Source organism: Euleptes europaea, chromosome 16 (assembly GCF_029931775.1).
Source record: "Euleptes europaea isolate rEulEur1 chromosome 16, rEulEur1.hap1, whole genome shotgun sequence".
NCBI lineage: Eukaryota > Metazoa > Chordata > Lepidosauria > Squamata > Sphaerodactylidae > Euleptes > Euleptes europaea.
Genome location: NC_079327.1, coordinates 55,671,574 through 55,696,114, shown reverse-complemented (window position 1 = coordinate 55,696,114; position 24,541 = coordinate 55,671,574). Strand labels below are relative to the sequence as shown.

At 38.5% G+C, this 24,541-nt stretch overlaps 1 protein-coding gene across 1 annotated transcript in view; it reads left to right on the top strand.

Moving 5' to 3' along the window:
• The window catches only part of CFAP47 (cilia and flagella associated protein 47), a 380,184-nt gene that overhangs the window by 343,654 nt on the left and 11,989 nt on the right, over positions 1-24,541 (top strand). The window contains exons 70-71 of the mRNA XM_056861810.1: positions 11,558-11,729; positions 13,814-13,975. Of these exons, the coding sequence (XP_056717788.1) occupies positions 11,558-11,729; positions 13,814-13,975 (334 nt within the window). The remainder of the gene's footprint in view (positions 1-11,557; positions 11,730-13,813; positions 13,976-24,541) is intronic.

The window sequence follows — 24,541 nt, the reverse complement described above, 5'->3', positions numbered from 1 at the left end:
AACTAAGTACTTTGTAAAAGTGGAAGAAGTGTGAAAATATATAGAAAAATACTGTGCATATTAAAAAATTAGTTACACAGGAAAATGTTTTCAAAGGTGCTAAATTATTCATCTGATAAAATGAAATTGTTGAATCTGGAGTTGAGGGTCTTTCTACATTACTGATAGATATAGCAATGATTTATTTATTTTTTAAATTGTATTTATTCAATAAAATTAACAACAACAAAAACAAAACATAGAAAAACATATAGCAGTCTTCATAATTTAAAATACAACATATATACATATGTATGTGTATATATATATATATGTGTGTGTGTGTGTGTGTGTGTAAACATATATACATATGTATGTGTATATGTGTGTGTGTTTGTATGTTAACTTAATTAATACATATATTTCTTTTACTTTAACCAACCATTCCTCTACCTTTGGAGTCGTTTTTTGTTTCCAATGTCTGGTAAAAGTCATTCTAGCAGCAGTTATCATGTGTAACCCCATACATCGTTTATCTTTAGTTAGGTTAGGGGCTAAATTTAACAAAAGTATCTCAGGTTTACATGGGATATCAATCTCCATTCCAACAGACAGATATTTCACTATTTCAGTCCGGAACGTTATAGCTCTCTCACACTTCCACCACATATGAATGTAGTCTGCTTGTTTTTTATCGCAGTACCAGCAACTATCGTCCATTGATTTGTAGATTTTACTTATTCTAATTGGAGTTAAATGCCACATATATACCATCTTAATTAGATTTTCTCTTATTTGCAAGCTAACTGAGAAATCCAATCCCTTTGAGAAAATATATTCCCATTCTTGATCACTCAATGGTTTATCTAAATCACTGGTTCCCAACCAGGGGTCCGCGGACCCCCAGGGGTCCGCGAGAACTAAATTAAGGTCCGTGAAACAAAGTTATAAACCCATAATAAATTAATATTTTCAATTAAAAGTTTTCTATTATAAAAATGTATATTCAAATATTTTTCTAAGTTAAATGTTTAACTAACAGTTATGATTAAAGTTTATTTTCAAATTCTCGGAATTTTTATTTTGAACCTTGGGGTCCCTGCGCCGAACAAAAAAGTCCTAGTGGTCCCTGGTCAAAAAAAGGTTGGGAACCACTGATCTAAATAAATGTTCCATTTGTCCCTAATGTTGAATTTAAATTTTCTTTTACTAAAATTGCATATATTTTTGAAGTTGAGGCTTTATCTTGAAGCATTAATTTCTCAGACTCAGATTTTTGTCTAATTTCAGTTAATTCTTTTTCTTTTAAATTATTCCAATACATTTTCATTTGTAAATATTCTATAAAGGTAACATTAACTTCTTTCTTATCCAATTTTTTTTATAGAACATAGCAATGATTTAGAATCAATCTGAAAAAGAAAAAATGGTCACTAGTTTACAGTAGCACTTCTAAAACTGCACATAAGGTATTCTGGGTGAATAACATGAGAAATGGTTAATATATGTTCAAATGCCTCGTTTTTCACCCACAATGTTGGGATTGCTCCCAAGGACAATGCATTATCACACAACACATGTATTTATTTACTTAATTTGTATGCCACTTTTCTCCTCTCCTCCTCATTTTATCTTTGCAACAGTCCTACAAGTTAGGTAAGGCTGAGAGTGTGTGACTGGCCCAAGCTCTCCCAGAAAGCTTCCGTAGCTGTGCTTAAAATAAGGAGTGGCTGTGCTTAAAATGGGCTGTGCTTAAAATAGGGGGATTACCCCTGGCATCCCTATCTTTTGTGACAGCAGCATTAACTACTGTTTTTAGAAGGTTTGGGAAGATATAATTTGACAGTGATTAAATGGTAGCTCTATAGTAAAGGGGAAGGACAGAATATATCTCAAAAAGGAGAGATGATTTTAACACTGTTACCTGGAAAGACATGGGTACACATGAACACTTTCATAAGCACACCTCCAGACTTCTGGGACAAGGGACCTTTGGTCTGTTGCAAGCTTGGTCAATACCTTGGGAAGGGATTTGGAGTAGCAGATAGGGAGGTGCTACATCAGTGTTACTGTATTTCATTGCATAATTGTTGCCACCACATAATCGTCGCACTCTGTTTTTTCAGTCCAAAAATTGGTTTATAACCTTTCATCGCGTAATTGTCACATGGTTTAATTCTGTTCATCACGCTGCTTAAAAGGTAAACAGAGCAGCAATGTATTCACCGGTGGCATATGGATACGCATTTCTCTTGTGTGCATTGCAAGCCGCAAGCCTAGAATTCTCAGCGTATGCGCATAGTCAGTATATTTCCGAAAGCCGACTTGCATGGTTTGTTTAGAGAGCTGCAGTACTAACAGTATTGTCACTCATCCCAATGAAGAGCAGTAGGTGCAAAGGGAGTGGGCAGGCGAAGCTGCCATGAGTAAGTCACATGATATGATAAGACTTCCATCTTCCCGTGCTAGCTAAACTGTAGAGTTTGTCCGCCAGCAATACATTAACGTGCAAAGCATTTCTTTCTTATTATGGGTAAATATAAAAATTATTCTGCGGGCTTCATGCTGAAAGTGATTGTGTTCGCTGAATAGCATGGAAACAGAGCAGTGGAAAGACAGTTTTCAGTGAGTGAAAGGTTGGTGCGAGACTGGTAGAAACTAAAAGACAAGCTAAAAAACACAAACGTTTCTAGACTCACGTTTAGAGGTCCTAAAACAGGCAAGTTTCCACAAATCAATGAAGAAGTGTTTGCGTATGTCAGTGAAATGCATAACAATGGCTGCAGTGTATCGTATGTTGCAAATGAAGGCACGTGAGGTAGCTCGCAAACACAACATTCTTGCAACTTATTCTTACAACTGCTGGCCTGAAAGCCTTTGGTGAGGAGTACTAATTAAAATGCTATGCTGATGATGTGGTCTTAACTTGGGAAAATTTGGCAGAATCAATAGTACATCTTATGAAAGAAATTGGAAAATATGGTCTGTTATCCAGATACAAAATAAATAAAAATAAAACAGAAATCATCTTAAAAAACATAGAAAACTTGGAGAAGCAAAATATTCAGCAAATAACAGAATGCAAAACAACAAAAGGACCGGTAAGATATCTGGGAATCTACCTGACTGGAAAAAATCAAACATTGTTAAGGGACAACTATCAAAAAACTTGGCTGTCAATACAGAATGACCTAGAAAGATAAACTAAATTGAATCCGTCATGGACAGGAAGAATAGCAGCAATAAAGATGAATGTGTTACCGAGATTGACCTTTCTCTTTCAAATGCTCCCAATACAAATAGAAGAAAAAATACTGGCTGAATGGCAAGGACAAATTAACAAATTTGTGTGGGCTGGTAAAAAATCAAGGATCAACTTTAAAGTCATGCAAGATGAGAAGAAAAGAGGAGGACTGGCACTACCGAACATTAGGTTATATCATCAAGCGGCAGGATTATCTTGGATTGCCAATTGGATGAGAGACCCAAATCAAAAAATGTTGAAGATAGAAAAGGGAACATGGGATTGTGGTTTCCACTATTATCTATGGAAAGGAAAAAAAATCAGAGATATTTGCACAGAAACACATTATTAAAGATGGATTGATGAAGACCTGGGTCAGGAACAAAAACAGATTAAGTCCCTGTCAGTTTCTCCAGCCAACCTGGGCAATTCCCCAAAAGCACTCGCTCAGACAGCCAAGTCAGAAGCAGGTAAACCTTATTGTAGAAGCAACAGGCAATGCTAAGGCAACTTGCAGGTTCAAAGCTGCTAATGACGAGCCAGGCTACGAGGCATAACTTAAAAGCATGATTACCTCACAGGTGCAGTTTCAAACGGCCTGGGAAATGACTAGATAACGGTGCTTGGCAGTGAGGGGGAAGATGGAGCCTAAACACGGTGCTCAAGGCCAAGGCAAGGGAGGGGGAATGGAACAGGGAGTGTGGGAATAAGAGAGCAAATGTACATCAAAGCAAATGCAAACACTGGCCGAACTCATGTCAAGAGCCTGACCGCTTGTACGGGCCAGCCCAATCATGGCTAGGCAAGGACTCAGAAGACAACCAAAAGGCAACCTCTGACCTGACAACCTCAGACACTCCGACAGTCCCTTACCATCTCTAATCATGTCTCCTACAGATACATATTTAAGTAAGGGAGAGAAAAAATGCACAGATTTTATAAGATATCAGGACATGTTAAATGAACAAGAGGAAATAAAATCTTGGGATGAAATGAAGCGGACCAAAAAAGTAGACTGGCTAATCTACAATCAAACGATCATGAAAATATGACAAGACTGTTTTCAACAGACCAAACTAAAAAAGGATACAGAATTTGAAAATCTAATTAGTAAAAAGACAGAACATATCTTGGGAAAAATTTACTAATTATTTCTTAAATTTGAAACGGAACAAGAGCAAGTTACAGTATGCATGGTCAAATGGATGGAAAATTTTAAGGAGATAACAATGCAGCAATAGGAAAGACTATGGACTAAGTCAATTAAATTCACTGCCAGTAATAATCTGCGAGAAAACTGGTACAAATTTTTTTACAGATGGTATATCACACCAATGGATATTTAAAAGATAGATTAAACATATGATTGCCGCTGCTGGAAATGCAAAGATAAAGACAGAACCTATTTTCATCTGTGGTGGACTTGTAAAAAGGTTAGGAAATTTTGGATACAGATTCATCAAAAAAGGCAAAAGATTCTGAAAATCAAATTTCAAATGAATCCGGAAATTATGTTACTGGGGATGGCACCAGAGAATCTGGAAAATAATCACAGAGAACTTTTTGGATATCTGACGATTGCAGCAAGGATAGTACTGGCAGCATCATGGAAACAAGAGACTGTTCCGGATTTAGAAAAATGGCAACAAGAAGTGGAAGAATATGCGGTGATGGCCAGACTAACTAACATCTTGAAAGAAAGAATGATTGAAGACTCATTGAAGAAATGGGAATGTTATTTTGAATATGCTAACTGGAAACTGTAGAACAAAAATTTAATAGAGATAGAAAATAATAGTCATGTATCTTGAATAAGTTGTAAATAAAGATATATTTTTAGTATAAACACAGTTAAGTTCAGCAATGTTTAAGTAAATATAATAACTGTACATGACCATGTAAACTGATAACCTGAAGTAAGCACAAAATGTATGAATGGAAGTGTTTGTATATGTTTGTTTGTTATCTTTGCTTTTGAAAATGTTAATAAAATAACTTAAAAAAACATTCTTACAACTCAGTTTAAGGCGACTTGTGGCTGGGTTATGAGGTTCATGCAAAGACCCAATCTGTCTGTGCGAAGGAGAACCACAATATACCAAAAGTTGCCACCTGATTACACTGACAAGGTTGAAAGCTTTCATCAATTTATCTTGTGCATGCGCCAGGAAACTTCATACTCACTTTCTCAAATTGATAATGCTGATCAGACTCCAGTGTTTTTCGATATGCCTCACAACATCACTATTGCGCTAAAAGGGTAATCAACTGTATCTATGAAAACCAGTGGTAATGAGAAAATTACGGTGCATGATAATGCTTGCCATTACAGCTGATGGAAGGAAGTTACCGGCTTACATAATTTTCAAGTGGAAAACAATGCCTCAGGGAATACAATTTCCCCGCAGAATTCATGTACGAGTGCAACCAAAGGGTTGGATGGACTTAGAACTCATGGTGGACTGGATTAAAACTGTGGAAGACCAGGCACACTACTGAAACAGCCAGCTCTGCTCATTTTAGATAGTTTCCAAAGTCACTAAAAAAAATGAAAAGGGAAAAAACTCAACCTAAACTACACAAAGAATTAAAAGTTGAGCTAATATTATACAAATTGTTATTATAATTTATTATAGAGTGTACACACATTAAAAACACTAGGTCCAAAACATATAGGCTTCAAATTAAAATTTCTAAATATCTAACAGCATTGATGATCTGTAATAAATACAAATGACCAATATAAAACCATACGTGTTTTGGCCTGTTCGGCCTTCCTCAGTGGTCATATATACATTCATACATATTTTCACAAACACATCCAAAAATATATAAAAGGTATGTTGAAAAGTAACCACTTAAATGTGTGTGTGTGGGGGGGGGAAGATGGGGGGGGGGAAGAAAAGTGTTTTATTATTATTAAAACTCACCATTAACACCTATGTTCATACCTACATATATAAAATAAAATCTAATACATTTAAAAAAATGTTTTTTTTCCTTATATCTTTTGTGGCCCATTATCAATTGTAGCAAAAGATTTTATTTTCACCATTTAAAATTGGCACGCACACAACGGTTCTAAATATCAAAAGATGTCCATAAGTGAGATTAGATTACAATGCCAAGAACCTAGAAGCCCTCCCCCATGAAATTTTTTAGGGCCAATATTATAAAAGCTTATTCAAAAAATACCTTATAGTATTTTTACAATGTCCCTTGGATGTTTAAATCATCAGTGATACAACATATTGGCAAAAAAAATCAAAAAAGTTCAGCTTATATACACTTCTGTTGGATGATGCAATACAGTCCATGTGATACTTCTTGATAAGAAGGAGGGGGGGAGAGGCAAGATAATTTTCACGGCACAGACTAATTTGTATAACACAGATTAAAGCCAGCACATCCAATTTGCTGTTTACGAAGTCACATCATGAACTAAGTGAAACAACTTCTCCATGAAAATAAGATGCAACAGAAAATAAGATGCAACAGATGCATCATTCCCAGTGGCCTAACATCTATCTTGCAGTCACTGGATGTATGTGTAACAAACCCTTTAAAGACCACTTGTGAAGTTTCTACAACGAGTGGATGATGAGCGCTGATCACCAATTGATGCCCACTGGAAATATTAAGTGCCCGTATTTGGAACTGATATGTACGTGGGTAATTAAGCGTTGGGACCTTATACCACATGAAATAGTCATTAAAAGTTTCAAAAAGATGGGAATTTCGAATGCATTTGATGGATCTGAAGATGATGCACTTTGGCAGAGCAACGACAAAGTAAACACATCTGATACGAGTGGTGCTGAGGGCGCGTCAGATAACGAAACGAATTATAACAGCGCAGAATCTTCGGACACAGTAGATTAAATTTTGTATAATTCAGAACAATGTAGTAAATTTTCTCAACTGTAATATTTCAACTATAATGCACAAATCAATAACAACTAATGCGTTAACTTTATTTTTCAGACTGGAAAAATGTTTGCTAAACTGTCACGAAGAAATGATGTGTGTTGATTTGGACTATTCAATTTTAAAGTATATTCTTGCACCAAAGACAGTTTAGTAATAAATGATTTTTAAATAATACCGGAACAATTTTTTTTTAAAAAAAGCTTCACATAATGGTCACACCCCACTTTTTGCAAAACAAAATGGCATAAACTCTGCGACAATTATGTGGTGAAAGATGGTAATTTTTATTGAACAGATAAAAATAACAGAAGAGGGTTGAAAGAAAAATGTTAGGTATTAGTTGCGCACTGGTGACCAAGCATGTGTTGGACATATTGTATAGTTATGCATCTAGTGTGCTTGCTTAACCCAGAAGTGAGTTGCAGCTACCCTCAACAGAAATGCAATGTGTTTTCTGTCCCTGATCATAGAACCTCAGCTGACATCTCAGTGTGCTTGGCTTAGGCATAACCAACCTGCTTAAACCATTTATTCATTTAATTCATTTGCACCCCGCCTTTCTCCCTGATCATTCTCCTTTCCTCCATTTTATCCTCATAACAACCCTGTGAGGTAGGTTATGCTGAGAGAGTGTGAGTGGCTCCATGGCATGAGTGGGGATTTGAACCCGGTTCTCCCAGATACTAGTCCAGCACTCTAAACCATACACCATGCTGGCTCTTAATCATTGTTAATTGTGAATATGAGAAGTATATTTCTGTACCTAACTATTTTAGATTGTTTTAAGTGAAGCACTTATAATTTCCAGTGTTTTCTGTGGGGGGTTTTTTCCCTTCCATCTGGGACCTTTAGAAGCTCCCGGAGCTTCCATCATTTGATTTTACTCACACAACTTTCCTATTCTCGTGATGGTGATACATATCCGTTTTTGTTTTTAGCTGTTGTCAGCATGTGTCTCAAGCAGCTTCCTAGAACTAATACTAAAATATTAACATATTCACAAAGGGTTTTCTATAAAATGATGATGTGGTCATCTTTTGGGTTTGCAGCATTCGTTGAAAATCGAATTACATTTTTCTGTTTTGGACAGCTTTAAATTAGATTTGCTGTGGAGATTCACAACCAGTTATTCTAACAAAGAGACAATTTTGTATACTTTCAGCTGGTACCTTCAAAACATTTCCTCAGGTTGCTTTGATTGTGGGATTCCTCTTGGTGGGGGGAGGGTTGGGGTCACTGGGGATGTGGGGGGGGAGGTAGTTGTTAATTTTCTGCATTGGGCAGAGGGTTGGACTAGATGGCCCTGGTGGTCCCTTCCAACTCTGTGATTCTATGATTCTAGGTTCTATAAATATTAAAATACTTTGAGAGTACTTAACAGGAACATAGTACAGTTAATAAAACTGAAAGCCCTCAGAAAAAAAAGAAATGTATTATTAGTGAAGGAGAGCAGGTGTCATAAATAAATCAAGGGAAACAAAGCAAATATAATTCTTAAAAAAATGTATTGACAGATTTATACAACACAATTATGAGCCCAGAATGTACAATACAATTACCAACAGCAGCTCTTTTTCATATTTGAACTGTGTAAACTATACAATAAACATTCTCTGTATAGTATCGGAGGATCTGATTGCTGAAGAAACATCTGCTCAGCAGTAGCAGTTTTGTCTCTGTGGTGTGTTCCAAATGATGTCATCATTCCTGTCCCCTACTAAGTTCATTTTTATGTTAGAATCTCTAATAATTATGAGCCTTCAACTCTGTCCTACTGTGTTCAGCACTTCAGCACCACAATTAGCAACAGATAAGTCTGAAAGAGGCAGAAATGGTATTCACATCTTAATGACGTGGTGTGCGTACCACTGAGAGGAGGAAAGGACTCACCCACAGAGTTTTGTCTTACCAATAGAAAATAGCAAAACAAAAACAAAACCTCCCTCAATACCCTGCATTTACTATTAAGTTTTAATCGACTGTTTCAGAATGGCCAGTCCTAACTAATGTGTTCAGCTACTGCTGGAAGTAGTTACTTAACAGCTACGTAAATAAGATAACCATTTTGTTTTCACATCAAAGCTTATTCATTGGGTGACATTGTAGAAATATTATAATGAAATTACTAAGAAGAGATTAAAATAACTGGACACGTACATTGACAACAACACTTTCCTGGGAGTAAGGCCCATTGAATAGACTTGAGTAGGCTTCTGAGCAGACCTTCTTTGTGTTGCTCACATTTAAAATACTTTGTGACTGCTGCAGTGTTTTATGCCTTATCCTTTTGCAAAAAATGTGTCCATATTAAATGGCAAATGACTCACTATACTGCATGTGGTGTCTAATGCTGTAGACATAGTTTATCTAGATTTCAGTAAGGCTTTTGATAAGGTTCCACAAAGTATTCTAGTTGACAAATTGGGAAAATGTGGTTTAGATCCTATTATTGTTAGGTGGATCTGCAACTGGTTGACAGATTGTACCCAAAGAGTGCTCATCCACTTGGAGAGAAGTGACTAGTGGAGTTCCTCAGGGATCTGTGCTGGGCCCTGTGTTGTTCAACATCTTTATAAATGATTTGGATGAAGGAATAGAGGGGATGCTTATTAAATTTGCAGATGATACTAAATTGGGAGAGGTATCAAATACGGTAGAAGACAGAGCCAAGATGCAGGATGATCCTGACAGGCTGAAGAAATGCTAGAACTAATAAAATGCACTTCAACAAAGACAAATGTAAAGTTCTGCAATTAGGTAGGAAAAATCAAATGCATAATTATAGGATGGGGGAGACTTGTCTGAGCAGTAGTGTGTGTGAAAAGGATCTTGGGGTATTAGTAGACTGAACACTGAACATGAGTCAGTGTGATGCGGTAGCAAAAAATGCAAATGCGGTCTTGGGCTGCATCAACAGAAGTATAGTGTCCAGATCACGCGAAGTGATGGTATCACTTTACTCTGCTCTGGTTAGACCTCACCTAAAGTACTGTGTTCACTTTTGGGCACCACAATTTAAGAAAGATGTAGACAAGCTGGAACGTGTCCAGAGGAGGGCAACAAAGATGGTGAGGGGTCTGAAGACCAAGTCCTATGAGGAAAGGTTGAAGGAGCTGGGTATGTTTAGCCTGAAGAGGAGAAGACTGAGAGGGGATGATAACCATGTTCAAGTATTTGAGGGGATGTCATATAGAGGATGGTGCTGAGTTGTTTTCTGTTGCCCAAGAAGGCCGGACCAGAACCAACGGGTGGAAATTAAATCAAAAGAGTTTCCGCCTAGACATTAGGAAGAATTTTCTAATAGAGCGGTTCCTCAGTGGAACAGGCTTCCTCAGGAGGTGGTAAGATCTCCTTCCATGGAGGTTTTTAAGAGGAGGTTAGATGGCCATCTGTCAGCAATGCTGATTCTGTGACCTTAGGCAGATGATGAGAGGGAGGGCATCTTGGCCATCTTCTGGTCACTAGGGGTGTGGAGGGGGGAGGTAGTTGTGAATTTCCTGCATTGTGCAGGGGGTTGGACTTGATGGCCCTGGTGGTCCCTTCCAACTCTATGATTCTATTATTCTAATTCATAGGGCTAACTAAGGCTCCACAGTGCCACATGCTAACATTCAGCAGATCACGTAGACCATGGTTTGTTTGTTTTTGGAGTGTGCAAAACCCTGACCCTTAATCAGGACATGAGCACATGATTCATAGCCCCTGCTTTATCATCTTGTATAACCATCATGAATCCATATTATCATGCTGTTCTTGTGATATTTCCCTTTGGTCTTCTAGAACACTAAGAATTATTATTAAATGAAAATAGTTATTGATTATATAAAGAAAATAACAGTATTATTGAATTTAACGGTGTAGACAATTCTGGAAGAAATAGTAATTGGCATCCAAGAGGTACCATGCACATTTAATATTTTGTACTCTGGAAAGGGAAGTCAAAGCAAAAAAAAGAAGGAGGAAAAAGAGAGATTATTTATTTGATCATTTATTTAAAATATTTAGATGCTTCCTCACCTAGACTTCAGACAGTTCACAGTAATACATAAAATAATATAGAAGTGTAAAACTATTAAAATAACTATGAAAATATGTCAGTCACATACCTAAAGTATAAAGTCAGAAGTGGCCTTTGGCTTATGAATGATTTAGAAGTATGTGTGTAGTTGAGAATCTTGGGAAGTTCAAGAGTCTAATCATTAATGTGTACGAAATGTGTATAAGATTGGGGTTGACCAGCAACTGTTTTCGGAATTGACTGTTCCTTACAGGTTGACCTTTCTGTTACCAATATCAGCTTTAAAATGCAAATCTTTTACATATCTTTCCTGGTATTAAAATCAGCTTTAAAATTTCAAAGACATATCTGTATTTATACTATATGTACATTATCTTGTCTTTTAGGATTCCTTACAGCAAATGAATTTTTATACGACATTGAGTTTGAATCTGAAAGAGTGAAATCTCAGCTAGAATCTGCAGTAGCTATAAATCTGGTGGAGAAAGAATGGGATCCAAAAACTGGCATTGTGACCTTGACCTTCAATACAGTGTTTGCTCCTAACAAGCCAATGAGGTATGTGTGTTCTTAGGAACCTTCTGAAAAACAATATCTGTTGCTGTAATGTCACAGGAGTATCCATTTGTTCCAAAGTTCTCTGGCTACAAAAGCATCCACCTTCATTTAGTGCAAGGGATGGCAGTGTGCATGAAAGTGGTTGGGAACGGACCTTTCCACTGATATGATTGGGAAAACCTGGCCCGTGAACGTACCAGCAACTTACCTCGCTATTTACACGCATCCAGTACAAAAGTATCCAAGATGAGTTCAAATTTCTGTTTCCACCGCGCCGCCTTTGTCTGCTGCTTTTGATAAGCCCAGACCGGCACGCTCCCACGCATGCCCAGTCGGCTTCTCCAAGCAAGGACGGTGATTGGTCCAGCGTGAGTAAGGGAGGCGGGGGGAGTGGGGGGGTTGGCTGGCAGCAGGAAATGGATCGAACACAGTTTGCATGTTCCCACTTAAAGGCACCGGGTGTGGAGGACGTTTTGGTTTTTTTATTCGCCGTATAAGCGGATGCGCTTAACGTGGCGAAATTGCGCTCTGGAGACGTCCTCGGAATCCTTCGGGTGAGTTGCAGTGGGAACATGCAAGGAAAGCTTGTGGAAGCCGGCGCCGCAAATGGTAAGTGCGGACATGGCCCTGGTTGAACAAAAAAGTCCATGTGCTCTTGAATGCAGACAGGACTCTGCATCACCAGCAAGGAACACTGTTTTTATTTTGAAACTAACTGATTGTGGTCATTATGGTCATTTATGCATGGGTACTTTCATTCACGTTCACCCCGCCCCCCATCTGTCTCCGTCATTCCTTGGAGTTATGCATGAGTTTTCCCTCCATTAGAGATGACCTCGCTGCCAGCCCTCACCAATCCTGGACCTTCCCTTTCTTCTGTTAACCCAATTCTTCCCTCTCCCTTGAACTCAGCCTGGGTGAAATCTCTGTGCATAAGGCAAAGTGCGGGACACACAAGCTAAGTTTCACTCACAGCCAATTACAAAGCAGCATGTGCAGAGGCGGGCATTCAAATACTTCCTGCTTCCTCAGAGCTCTTTCTGAACAGAAGAAAAGCTTTTTAAAACCGAGGCTTGGATTCCCCTCCTTTTCAGATTGCTCCATTTTTTGTTTTATGTTCTTAAAATGCTTTTTTATGCGGCAATTGGGTTTGGGGGGGAAGGAACTTTTCTGTCAGTACAGCCAATTGCGAAGCAGCATTTCAGGGGTGGGGATTCAGATACTTCCTGATTTGAGCTTGGAGACTGCTGGTGCATAGACTCCCAACAGGAAAGTGTGGGTCCAGCAAGCAACGAACCTCAGGTAAAACTCCCATGCATAAATGACCTATGTTTCTGATGGGTGTATACAGGATATCTACAATCAGCTATAAGCTTTAGCCTAAGCAGAGTTAAATTGTCTTGAAAATATGTTGCTTTTCATGTGAAAAGGAGTAGTTGGCACCTCTCCTGCAGCACGGAGGGCAGAAAAATGGAAAGTGGAAAAAAATTTAAGTCGAGAGACCTTGCATAAGGTTGAACTTGGACTAGGAGATTGATATCCAGCCAAGGAGGTATTAGATAATCTTGGACAGGCAGACCACGATCACTGATCCTCAGTTCCACAATTTTGTAAAAATAAACAGTTTTTGACAAACACTTTTAAACAGATAACATAATAAAGAAGTATTCATTCTTTGTATTTTGAGCTTCCTTAGAAAAATAAAACCTCATCACCACTGAGAGTTGTCACTGAATTTAATGACAGGATTTTACATTTGTTTGGAAACAAAAACTAAAATTACATCTCAATTACCAAGTGTCATATTGTTGACATATTGTAAGTTTTCCTTTCAGCAACACGGTAAATCAAGGTGTCACTCCACTGAAATGTGGAATGCTGCACTATTTAGCTGAAAAGCCTTTCCAAAGTAAGAATGAGTATACTATACTGCCTAAAAATAATATCTACAATCTAATTTCAACCACCTATGTAATACATTACAGTTCTACAGGCATATAGGCTTACATCACACCTTGGACACTGATGTATTTATTTGACTTGCATTTCATTATGTAATGAATATTTTAAACTTAATTTTGAAGGAATCCAGCAACACTGGTTGTCAGGTGCACTACAGGAGGCATTTGGAAGTTTCCATTATTGCTGGTTGCTACTGACCCAGAAGTTGATGATGTCATCAATATTGAAGCAGCTGGTCTAAACAAGGAGTCTGTAATTACCTTTAGGCTCACAAGCAAGACAAGGTAGGAATATCCACACACAACAAAAATGTGCAGCTCTTTTTGAGGATGGAATGTTTTGTCCAATGGGAGTCTCAGTTTGTTAGGAGGGGAAGGAAGGGGAACCGTGGAAGTGGTCGGTAAGAGACTGATTGCCCTGACATCTTCTCCATATCCCAGTGTGAAAGTAGAATAGGGTAGATGCAGAAATAAAATAGTTTTTACAGCTAAAGATATACATGCATTAATTCTTGATGGAGTTGTGAAATCACAGAACCATTGCGGAAACCTAAGCACATCAGTAGAAAGTACATCGAGATTAGCTGTATTCCTAGACAGCAATATAGCTGTCATCAAGTTTAAATCTGGAAACCATGATAGGAATGAATTCAGAGTTCATAGATGTTCAGTGTGAAGTATCAAGATGAAGTCAAACTTGTGCCTTGGCCATTATGAATAGTGCTTTTTCTTTTGTATGTATCAAAATTAGATTAAAAGTTTTAAAATTATAGGTTATTGTATCATTTATCACGAAGTGACTCAGGGAAAGTAACAAACAACAGATCAAGGACAAACTCTCTGTTTTTAATGTCTATGTGTTATATTAACTAGTAAATGATGCAAATATGAGCATTAATCAAACATATATTTTCCCCATTGGTCTTCTAGAACTAAAAACAATTATTTTCAAACAAGCTGGGGACCCACAAGGAGTTTTGAGGGTGAGGGGATCTCAATTTCTCCTCCCCCACTATTTCCTCTTTCAATTCCCTGAAAGCTCCAATAGCTGCTAATGAACAAAGTACTCTGCTCCAAAGTGCTCTGCTCCCATGTGGCTAGTCTAACCCACGCAGAAAGAAGAGACGGGTGAGGAGTTGCCACAAAGGGATCAGAAGGTGCAGTGGGATAAATGGGGAAAGAACACTGGTAGGAGGGAAATAGTCCCTTACCAGGAGGGGGTTGTGATGGGGAATGAGCAGCTGTCAGTAGGGCAGACCAGCCAAGAATGGAAGATCATAGAATTATAGAGTTGGAAGGGGCCATACAGGCCATGTAGTCCAACCCCCTGCTTAATGCAGGATCAGCCTAGAGCATCCCTGACAAATGCTTGTCCAGCCTCTGCTTAAAGACTGCCAGTGAGGGGGAGCTCACCACCTCCTTAGGAAGCTGATTCTTCTAACATTTACTGTAAAAAGTTTTTTCCTAATATCCAGCCAGTAACTTTACACCCGTAATTTTTAAAAATAGTTTATTCATAAAAATGAATAGTGAACAATAAATATATACATAAACTAAAAACAAAGAGTCATATAATAACATAAAGTCACATAAAATGCTTTACAACCCTGCATCCATAGCCCTTTCTCGCTTAACCAAAACTATATCTTATTGTAAGATGGACATTGCCATTCTTTGAATTGTTCTTGTCCATAACATCTACACTATTAATATAATCCTTTTTTTGGTAAGCAGTTAACTTCACTAAAATGTACACCTCTTTTATTTTTGAAATCCAATCCTTTATTTTAGGGGAGGTTTTTTGGTTCCGCTGCCTAGCAAAGACCATTCTAGCTGCAGTTAACGTGTGTGTGTAAAGTGCCGTCAAGTTGCAGCCAACTTATGGCGACCCCTTTTGGGGTTTTCATGGCAAGAGACTAACAGAGGTGGCTTGCACAGCAATCCTGGCATTCCTTGGTGGTCTCCCATCCAAATACTAACCAGGGCTGACCCTGCTTAGCTTCTGAGATCTGACGGGATCAGGCAGTTAACATATGTAAAGCTAATATCCATTGGTCTTTCGGAATATCAGGAAGATAGTTCAATAATAAGGTTTTTGGCTTAAATGGAATTTGTTTCCTTAACCCAATCAACATAATTTTTACAACCTGTTTCCAAAAATGTGATGCCCTTATGCAACCCCACCATGTATGAAAAAAATCTGCATTGTCCTCATTACAGAACCTCTCTCATAGATCTTTGCCATCCTTGCAGGTGGTAGATGCCATCTATACATTATTTTAATCAGATTTTCTTTGAATAAGAGGCTAACTGTAAAGTTTGTACCGTGATTAAAGATGAATTCTCATTTTGAATCCTCCAGCTTAATACCTATATTTTTAGGCACCTATTATGAAAATTTAAGTCAGGTTTAAACATCACTTCCAATAAAATCTTAAAATGCTTTTTTATGCAGCAATTGGGTTTGGGAGGGGGAGGAACTTTTCTTGCACTGCAGGCAATTACGAAGCAGCATTTAAGTAGGAAAAATCAAATGCATAATTATAGGATGGGGGAGACTTGTCTTGGTAGTAGTGTGTGCGAAAAGGATCTTGGCATCTTAGTAGACCAAACACTGAATATGATTGATTGATTGATTGATTGATTGATTGAGTCAGCAGTGTGATGCAGTAGCTAAAAAGGCAAATACGATCTTGGGGTGCATCAACAGAAGTGTAGTGTCCAGATCACGTGAAGTGATGGTATCACTTTACTGTGCTCTGGTGAGGGGTCTGGAGACCAAGTTCTATGAGGAAAGGTTGAAGGAGCTGGGTATGTTTAGCCTGAATAGGACAAGACTTTGAAGGGATATGATAACCATCTTCAAGTACTTGAGGGGCTGTCATATGGAGGATGGTGCTGAGTTGTTTTCTATTGCCCCAAAAGGTTGGACTAGAACCAACGGGTTGAAATTAAACCAAAAGAGTTTCCATCTAGACGTTAGGAAGAATCTTGGACATCTTCTGGGTGTGGAGTAGGGGTCCATGGGGGTGTGGGGGGGAGGTAGTTGTGAAATTCCTGCATTGTGCAGGGGGTTGGACTAGATGACCCTGGTGGTGACTTCCAACTCTATGATTCTATGATTCTTAGGTGATAATTCAAAATACGGGTTGCTTTTATGGATCTTATGCCCTCGCTTATACAAGCAGTCTCCAATTTTACTGTGCAATGCTATTGAGCTTTGATGTCTGATGTATTAATATGTGATTGGTCATTTGACCATATTAATAAAACTTGACTACTCCAGGTGTGGCCTGACCAATTCAGTGTACAGCAGATCTATGACATCTTGTGATTTGGATGTTATACCTTTGTTGATACACCCCAAGATTGTATTAGCCTTTGTTGCTGCTCATATTTAACTTATGGTCCACCCGTACACCAAGAACTTGTTCATACAACTGCTACCCAGCACTGTATCCCGCATTCAGTATGCGTCTTCCTCATTTTTGCTACCCAGATGTAGAACTCAACACTTATCCTTGTTGAATTGCATCTTGTTCAATCTGCCCACTTTTCCAGTGTGTTCAGATCTCGTTGAATTCTGTCTCCATCTTCTGGTGTGTTCGCTGCTCCTCCCAATTTGGTGTCATCTGCAAATTTAATGAGTAGTCCCTCCACACCCTCATCTAGATCATTTATAAAAATATTGAAAAGATGGAGGTGCTGACAGATGGGGAGAGGGTAGAAAGATATGGAAGGTTAAATTTGGAATGGAGAATAGAATGGGGAAAGGAAAAACATACTCTTCCTGTCTTGAAAAGGAGGGATCCAGTGATTTTGTTCTCATGTTACTGGAAGACATTTGCAGAGGGGAACCAACTACAAAACCAGAGGACCTGAGGTACCCTTTTTATGCACCAAGATTTATCTGGGCTCCTGGCAGGGGTGGGGTGGGTGAGAGGTGCAGAATTCGGTTCTGTGATGGCATTGGACCAAAAGTACAAGATAAGAGTTTCTTATTGGTGGTTTTGAATTTTTGGAAATATAACGAGAATGGCCAAAATGCCCCAAAATGGTCAAAAGGAAGAAGTGGAAGGTATGTACCCAAGTAGCATTGTTACGGGGAGGGGAATTTCTTTTTCCAAAATTCACTCTTTTTAGATATAGCCATTGATTTCTCTTATTCTCTTTTTTCTCTTTTAAAAGAGGGATTTCGCGTTTTCTCTTTGAAGAAAAATCAATGCACCCCTTTGCAACTTCAACCTTTGCTTGTTTTATGTTACATACCACAAGGTGGTGCTATGATAGGAGGATAGAAAAGTTTGGGAAGCCACTGTCTGCTTCTGAGCATCTACAGAGTGAAATTCTGAAATTTTGCAGAATTTCCATTCCTGCCCCTCCTCTCTTCAAATTCTCTTTGGCCAAAATTGCATTGATTAGAAACTGAACCCTAATCACTAAAATGGAAACTATACAGATTGTTGGATATCAGGGAGCGATTGGGTAAAGATGAATTAAGATAATATCTCTTAGCAACCCTAGTACCAAGTGAGGCAAATGGGGATGGTGGGTTGTTGTAGACAAGGTGGAATTACATGAGTGGAACTTTTGTTAATGTGCTTCTGGAGCAGTCAGGCAGTCAGGCTACTTCTTGAAAGTGCTGAGGAGAATTCCTGTCTTCACGGAGAGACGCTGTTTTTAATATCAAAATACCTGAATTAAATCTGCATCTCTGACTTCAGAAGGCCAAAGGAACTTGGGTTGCAAAGAGATAGAGGCCTTCGTTGAGGGAGGGAGACACCATGCAACAATACACACACACAGAAATGGAATCTTAGCCTCACTTTCAAAGGATGTCCTTGGACATTATTGATTTTCTAAAATGAGCTTGCTTCTTACATCTCTGTATGTGAGATGGACAGTTTACGGCTATCTCATGGCTGTCAGTGAAGAGGATTCTTGAAAGCCTGGCAAAGCTGAAGTTATCAGGTTCGACAGAATAGGCTGTTTTAGAGCACAAAAGTGAAGCAATTGCACTGGTAGTGCTATAATCTGCTGGTAGGTGGTTGATAGTAGTGAAGAGGTCTAATGTTCTCAGAAAAGGTATAATAAAGTCTGAATCATTATGCTTACATAGATAGAGGACCCATAATGCAAGTTTGACTCAGCCTTTTCATGCCAGAAACAGCAGAGAGTAACCTTATTACACTTCAAAAGCATTTCTCTCTTTTTTCTCATTCTTTCTGTTCTCTAGTGAACATTGTAATTTTTTATGCTGCCAATCCCTTTGAAAGGTACTTTTTTATCTTCAGAAAAATAGGATAACCTTTCTTTTGACAGATGTGTGAAAGAATTTTGATCTTGTTGATCTTTTATGTAGGTCTTTAACATGCACAGAGGCCAGGCAGTTTTTAATTTAAGGTAATGGAGGTTTGAAATGAATACCTGAAATCATTTCAGAGTTTAGCTTCATTCTAGCAGAACTGCTGCCACACAGCTCTTTAAATAATAGTTGACTTACTGTAGCCGGGCAGCTGTGGGGCCTTCTAAAACAGAGGAAGTTTGTAGAACTCAAGTAATCTTGAGTTCCACAACTGGAACTTAAAAAAACAAGTGTTAGAACAGTGGGCTTGTATCCTACCAAGTGTAAATGCAAATACATTCTTGATGCAATCCCTTTCCTCCTGCTTCTTCCAATCCCCACCCCTATCCCCCGTAGCTGCCAAAGTGCTGATCCTGGAGATTGCAAGACACCCAGGGATAAAAGGTTACAGAATCCAAAAGGCTACAGTGAGGAGGGGAATTGGATGGATTTGTCTTCCTTTTCCACTTCTGATAGTGGTGTTTCTGCTAGCACAAGAAATTCTGTTGGCCCAGGAGGAGAAGCAGCCAACCAATTCTCCTTTATTGTCCACATACGTACTGTGATACCTCCAGCATTAGCATTAGCATTTCAGAGGTCTCAGTAGGTTGCTGGGTGGGGGAAGGGGGAACTGTGGGAAAGAACAGATTCCATGAGTGCTACTGCACTCATACTTTATAGGATCTAAGCCTTGTACTTTATTTTCAGGTCTTATGGAAAAGGTGTTTGATATTTTGCAGCACTACTAGATGTTGTTATGCCATTTTATTGAGGCTGCAATCCTAATTATAATTACTAGAGAGTAAATCCCATAGAATTTAGTAAAACTTACTTTGAATAAGCATGTATAGGATAGGGGTGTTAGAGGGTTGTAAAAATATGTTTTTTTATAAATGATCTTTTCCCTAAATGCCAAAATATTTTTTGAGGAGTCTGTCCAAGATCAGCCCAACTGTACTTTTTTTATGAACAGTGAATTTAAACAGCACTGTATCTGGCTATTGCAATAATGGCAGTTTACCACTACTGGTTTCATTTAGCGCAAGCAGTATCTTTTATGTCCTATACCAAACTTGGAATATTCCTAGAAATCTAACAGAGCCGGCCATGCCCCTTTTGCTCATCTGAGCTGGGCCTTCTGGAGATGCCACCCTGCAAATGGGCAAAATCAACTTCTGCCTGTATATGTACATTCTCTGTTGTGACACCCACCTTATAGAATGGCCTGCCTGATGAGGTTAGGAAGGATCCCACACTCCTGGCTGTCAGCAAACTATGCAAAACTGAGTTATTCAGAACCACTTTTTTACACAGGTAATAGGGCTGTACTGTAATGAAATGGTTCAGAAGAGTACTGGATTACCCAATAGGCACGCTAAGCATGTACTTAGGGCACTGGCAAAGTAGGAACACCCAAAGAAGTGATTAAAAAAAAAGATTTGATATTTCAAAAACAAACATCAAAGTAGTCATCATGGGGGAAATCAGAATTTTATTGGATTTTTTTACACTCCACTACGCACCTGTTCCCACCTTATTCTGTTCTCTTTTTTATTACTTATCCCCACCTAAACTAGGAGTTGTTCTACTAATGTAAAAAGGTAAAGGTAGCCCCCTGTGCAAGCACCGGGTCATTACTGACCCATGGGATGATGTCACATCCCGACGTTTACTAGGCAGACTGTTTACGGGGTGGTGTGCCATTGCCTTCCCCAGTCATCTACACTTTACTCCCAGCAAACTGGGTACTCATTTTACCGACCTCGGAAGGAAGGAAGACTGAGTCAATCTACTAATGAATCTACTAATGTAGATCAAAATAATTCAAAGTAATCAGATCCTGTTGTGTGTTGCAATAAATTTATGTTTTATTATTAAAATAATCTTCTTAGTTATATCTACTTGATTCTTTTTTTTTCTCAATCGTATGACGACACTGCCAACATGTCAGGGTGTTATGAAGGAATTCAGAAGAAGGTTTTAGAACCTTGTGCTGCACAATTTCAGAATCTTGTTGGCTGCAGTGCTGTTGATTGTTGTCTGGTGGCAGTACGTTTTTTCTCAACAGTCAGTTACTTTATACATTTTTCTGTGTCTCAACACACCAGTGGGCAATTTTTAAAACATATCTGGGCAATGATTGTGTGTTGAAATTTCTTTCTAATGTTTGCTGGAAGGCACATGTAGTGGCAAAAAGTGAAATTCTGGAGTCCTACTCAAATATTGTGGATGCACTAGAAAGTATAGCTGCAGACCAATCACAAAAGGGAGAAACTATATGAAAGAGTGAAAACATTGCAAACAAGATGCAAGAATTAGAGCTTGTATTCATGTTGACCATGTGGAATGAAATTTTACAACACTTTACTGCACAAGTCAAGCTCTCTAAGAAAAATGCTTGGATTTTAAAACATGTGCAGACCTCTGTCACTCATTAGCAGATTACTCACACTTTGAGGACTGATGTTGAAAAATTTATACACACATTAAAAGATATCTTGTCTGATACAAAGAAGCCCAAGCTTGTGAGTGAATTGGGAAGAAAAACAAACAAATGATGTCAGTGCACATGAAACAGCACTGAATTGTAGACACAAATTGTGCTTATCTATTTAACAATGCTATAATTGATACACTTGAATCTCATATGAAGAAGAGATGTGAAGTGTGCAAAGAAGAAGCAAGTAGATTTTCTTTTCCAAATGATATGGGCTTATGTGATGAACTCTATTCACAAAGCTCCAAAAGCTAGTTGATTCATACTGCATGGACTTGAACATAAATCTGTGGGAAACTGCAGCAGTTCCACTGTTATATTTGCAAAAGTTGCACATATGAAATTTATTCACATGACAAAATAGTGGAATACAGAATACAGTTTGTATTTCCAAATGTTGAGATCACACTATGTGTTTTTCTAACTTTGATGATTACTAACTGTTCATCAGAACACTCTCTCAGCTGAAAAGAATTTTCAAAAACTGTCCTATGACAACAATGTTTCAGGACAGACAGGATTCACTTTCCCTGCTGTGTATGGAAGCAGACATGGTTCGATGAACTTATCCAGAATTTTGCAATGAGAAAATCTTGAAAGAAGCTATTTTAATTTCAGCATCCATGTAAGATTTGTGTAGTTTTGAAAAATTAAAATATATATACATATATATTACTGGTTAGTGTTGCTTTTATTTTGAATTGCATATAGGGGGCACCATAATCTTTTCAGTGTTTAGGGCTTCTAAAGGTCCTAATCTGGCCCTGGTTCAGAAAGATGCTTTGGCAAAGTGATCGGGATTGTGGACTATACTATTTTGCTCCGTCTGTTGTTGTAAGTACGTTTCTTCTATGCAATTTCTGCATCATTTAACATTTCATGTTTAAATGCTAATGGTTTGTTTCAGATTTCTGCTTGTTTTCAGATTTCTGCTTGTTTTCAGATTTCTGCAACGTGAACCCTATTGCACTGTTTATTGGATGTACCATCCCACTGATATTTGACTCACAATGTGTAATCTGCTTAGAGTCTCAGTGAGAAAGGAAAATGTTTATTTCACATGATGCAAGCTTTCCAGTATACATATTTGTTCCAATATGAACATCTCCTAAAATATAGGTACAGAGAAAACACATTTCTAAAAAAGCCCTGAACTGGACAGCTGGGAGATTGAGGCATAATGATGCCAAAGACACATGCTGGTTATAGGATGTGGAGCTGGAGGTGAAAAGATCATAATAGGTGGCACTTAGATTGAAAAAGTGGAAGAACAATCAGGAAAGACATTTAGGAGACAGCAACACATCTTTATGTTGCCTTTGGTGCGTAATTATTATCTGCCACTGCAAGGTTTTCCATAGTCTAGAGGGGAAAGGTTTCTGCCTCTTTTCATGGGCGTATTTGTGTGTATGTAAGGAGGGATTCTTTTCCCTAGATACTGTGTAATTGTCATCCTCACTTTTCCACTGCACATGATTAATATACACCTGTCAGAGACTCACAGTTCGTTCTGGGTAGAGCTAGCAGTAGATTGCTGTTGTTTGAGCCACAAGTTGTTTGAAGCCAACTGAGACCACCCAGTCATTATCAGTATTCTTTTAAATTCTCAGCTGTCTGTCTGTCTGTCTGTCTGTCCGTCCGTCCGTCCGTCCATCCATCCTTCCTTCCTTCCTTCCTTCCTTCCTTCCTTCCTTCCTTCCTTCCTTCCTTCCTTCCTTCCATCCTTCCTTCCTTCCTTCCTTCCTTCCTTCCTGTTTGGGTGATGATTTGCCACTAAAGCAAAATATCTACTTGAGAGGAAGTAGTACATGACCTTGCTCATGTAATACCAAATCATGTTTTGTGTTACATCTAAACTGTTGGCAGAATGTGAGTCACAAACTGGAATTACCACTCTCTGATTAAGGACTAGATAAAAGTTTATTAGAGGAACTACATAATAGTTAGTAAAGCGTAGAGACAGAGACAGTCTCTAGCTACCTAACTAGCTGAGAGTAGAGAGAGAAGTATTTTCGGAGAAGAAGAAGAAGGAAATTGCCCCTGAGAATATCAGTCTAAGGACAGACAAGAGGTGACACATAAAAGGATAGAAAGGTCCCTAACCTTACTGTCCTATCTAGCTGCCCACTTGCTCAACCCATGCAGGGTCTTCTTCTCATTCCTTTGCATGCTAGACATTGCCAATTCCAACATAATTTTATGACAATACATTTGACTATATTGTCTTTGCTCCTAGCTATTTTAAAAACATGAGTGGACAAGAAATTAAAAAATTTCTATCTAATTTGCTCTGGTAACTTAAAAAATAATTTTATTTTTGCTCATGTATTTCATTAACTTATCCATTTGCCAGAATTATGTATGCTGCAAGCAAGTGCATTCATTAAGCTCTTTTTTACATATTAAATTATATTTGCATTCTCTGATAAAATGTACTTGGATCAGAAGTGACTTTCACAGAATTACTGATCAGTGTATAGAACCTAAGATTCATCTTCGTGGCCTCTGGGTAGTCCCACTTGGGATCTGCGCATGCGTAGGTCAGCTGTGGATGTCTAATTCGAAAGCTTCTTAAACTTAGCCCAGCAACAAGGATTGCTCCCCCTCCCCTCTGTCAATGGTCCTTCCTGCCCTTTTGAACATGTGACAGAGGGGCAGGGAAGCAACCTTCCCTCAGTTCTCTTTCTGCCACCATGGTTAGAGGACACTTGGTTAGCTTCGCTTGTATTTTGTCGATTTTCCTCAACTTTTCGAGTATTTCATCGATCCTTGCACTGTTGTTCTTCTTGGTCCCCGGTCGAAATTGTCTTCAGAATGGCACTCTTCAAGAAATGTAAGAATTGCGGGACTAAGATGGCAAAGATTGATTACCATGAGGATTGTCTTCTCTGTCTGGGGGAGGGCCACATACCTTCTACTTGCTGGGCATGTGCCCTGTTTACCCCAAATCCCACCAGGAATGCGATCTGAGGCTGAAAGCTGCATTATGGGAATGGGCTATGAAGTTCCC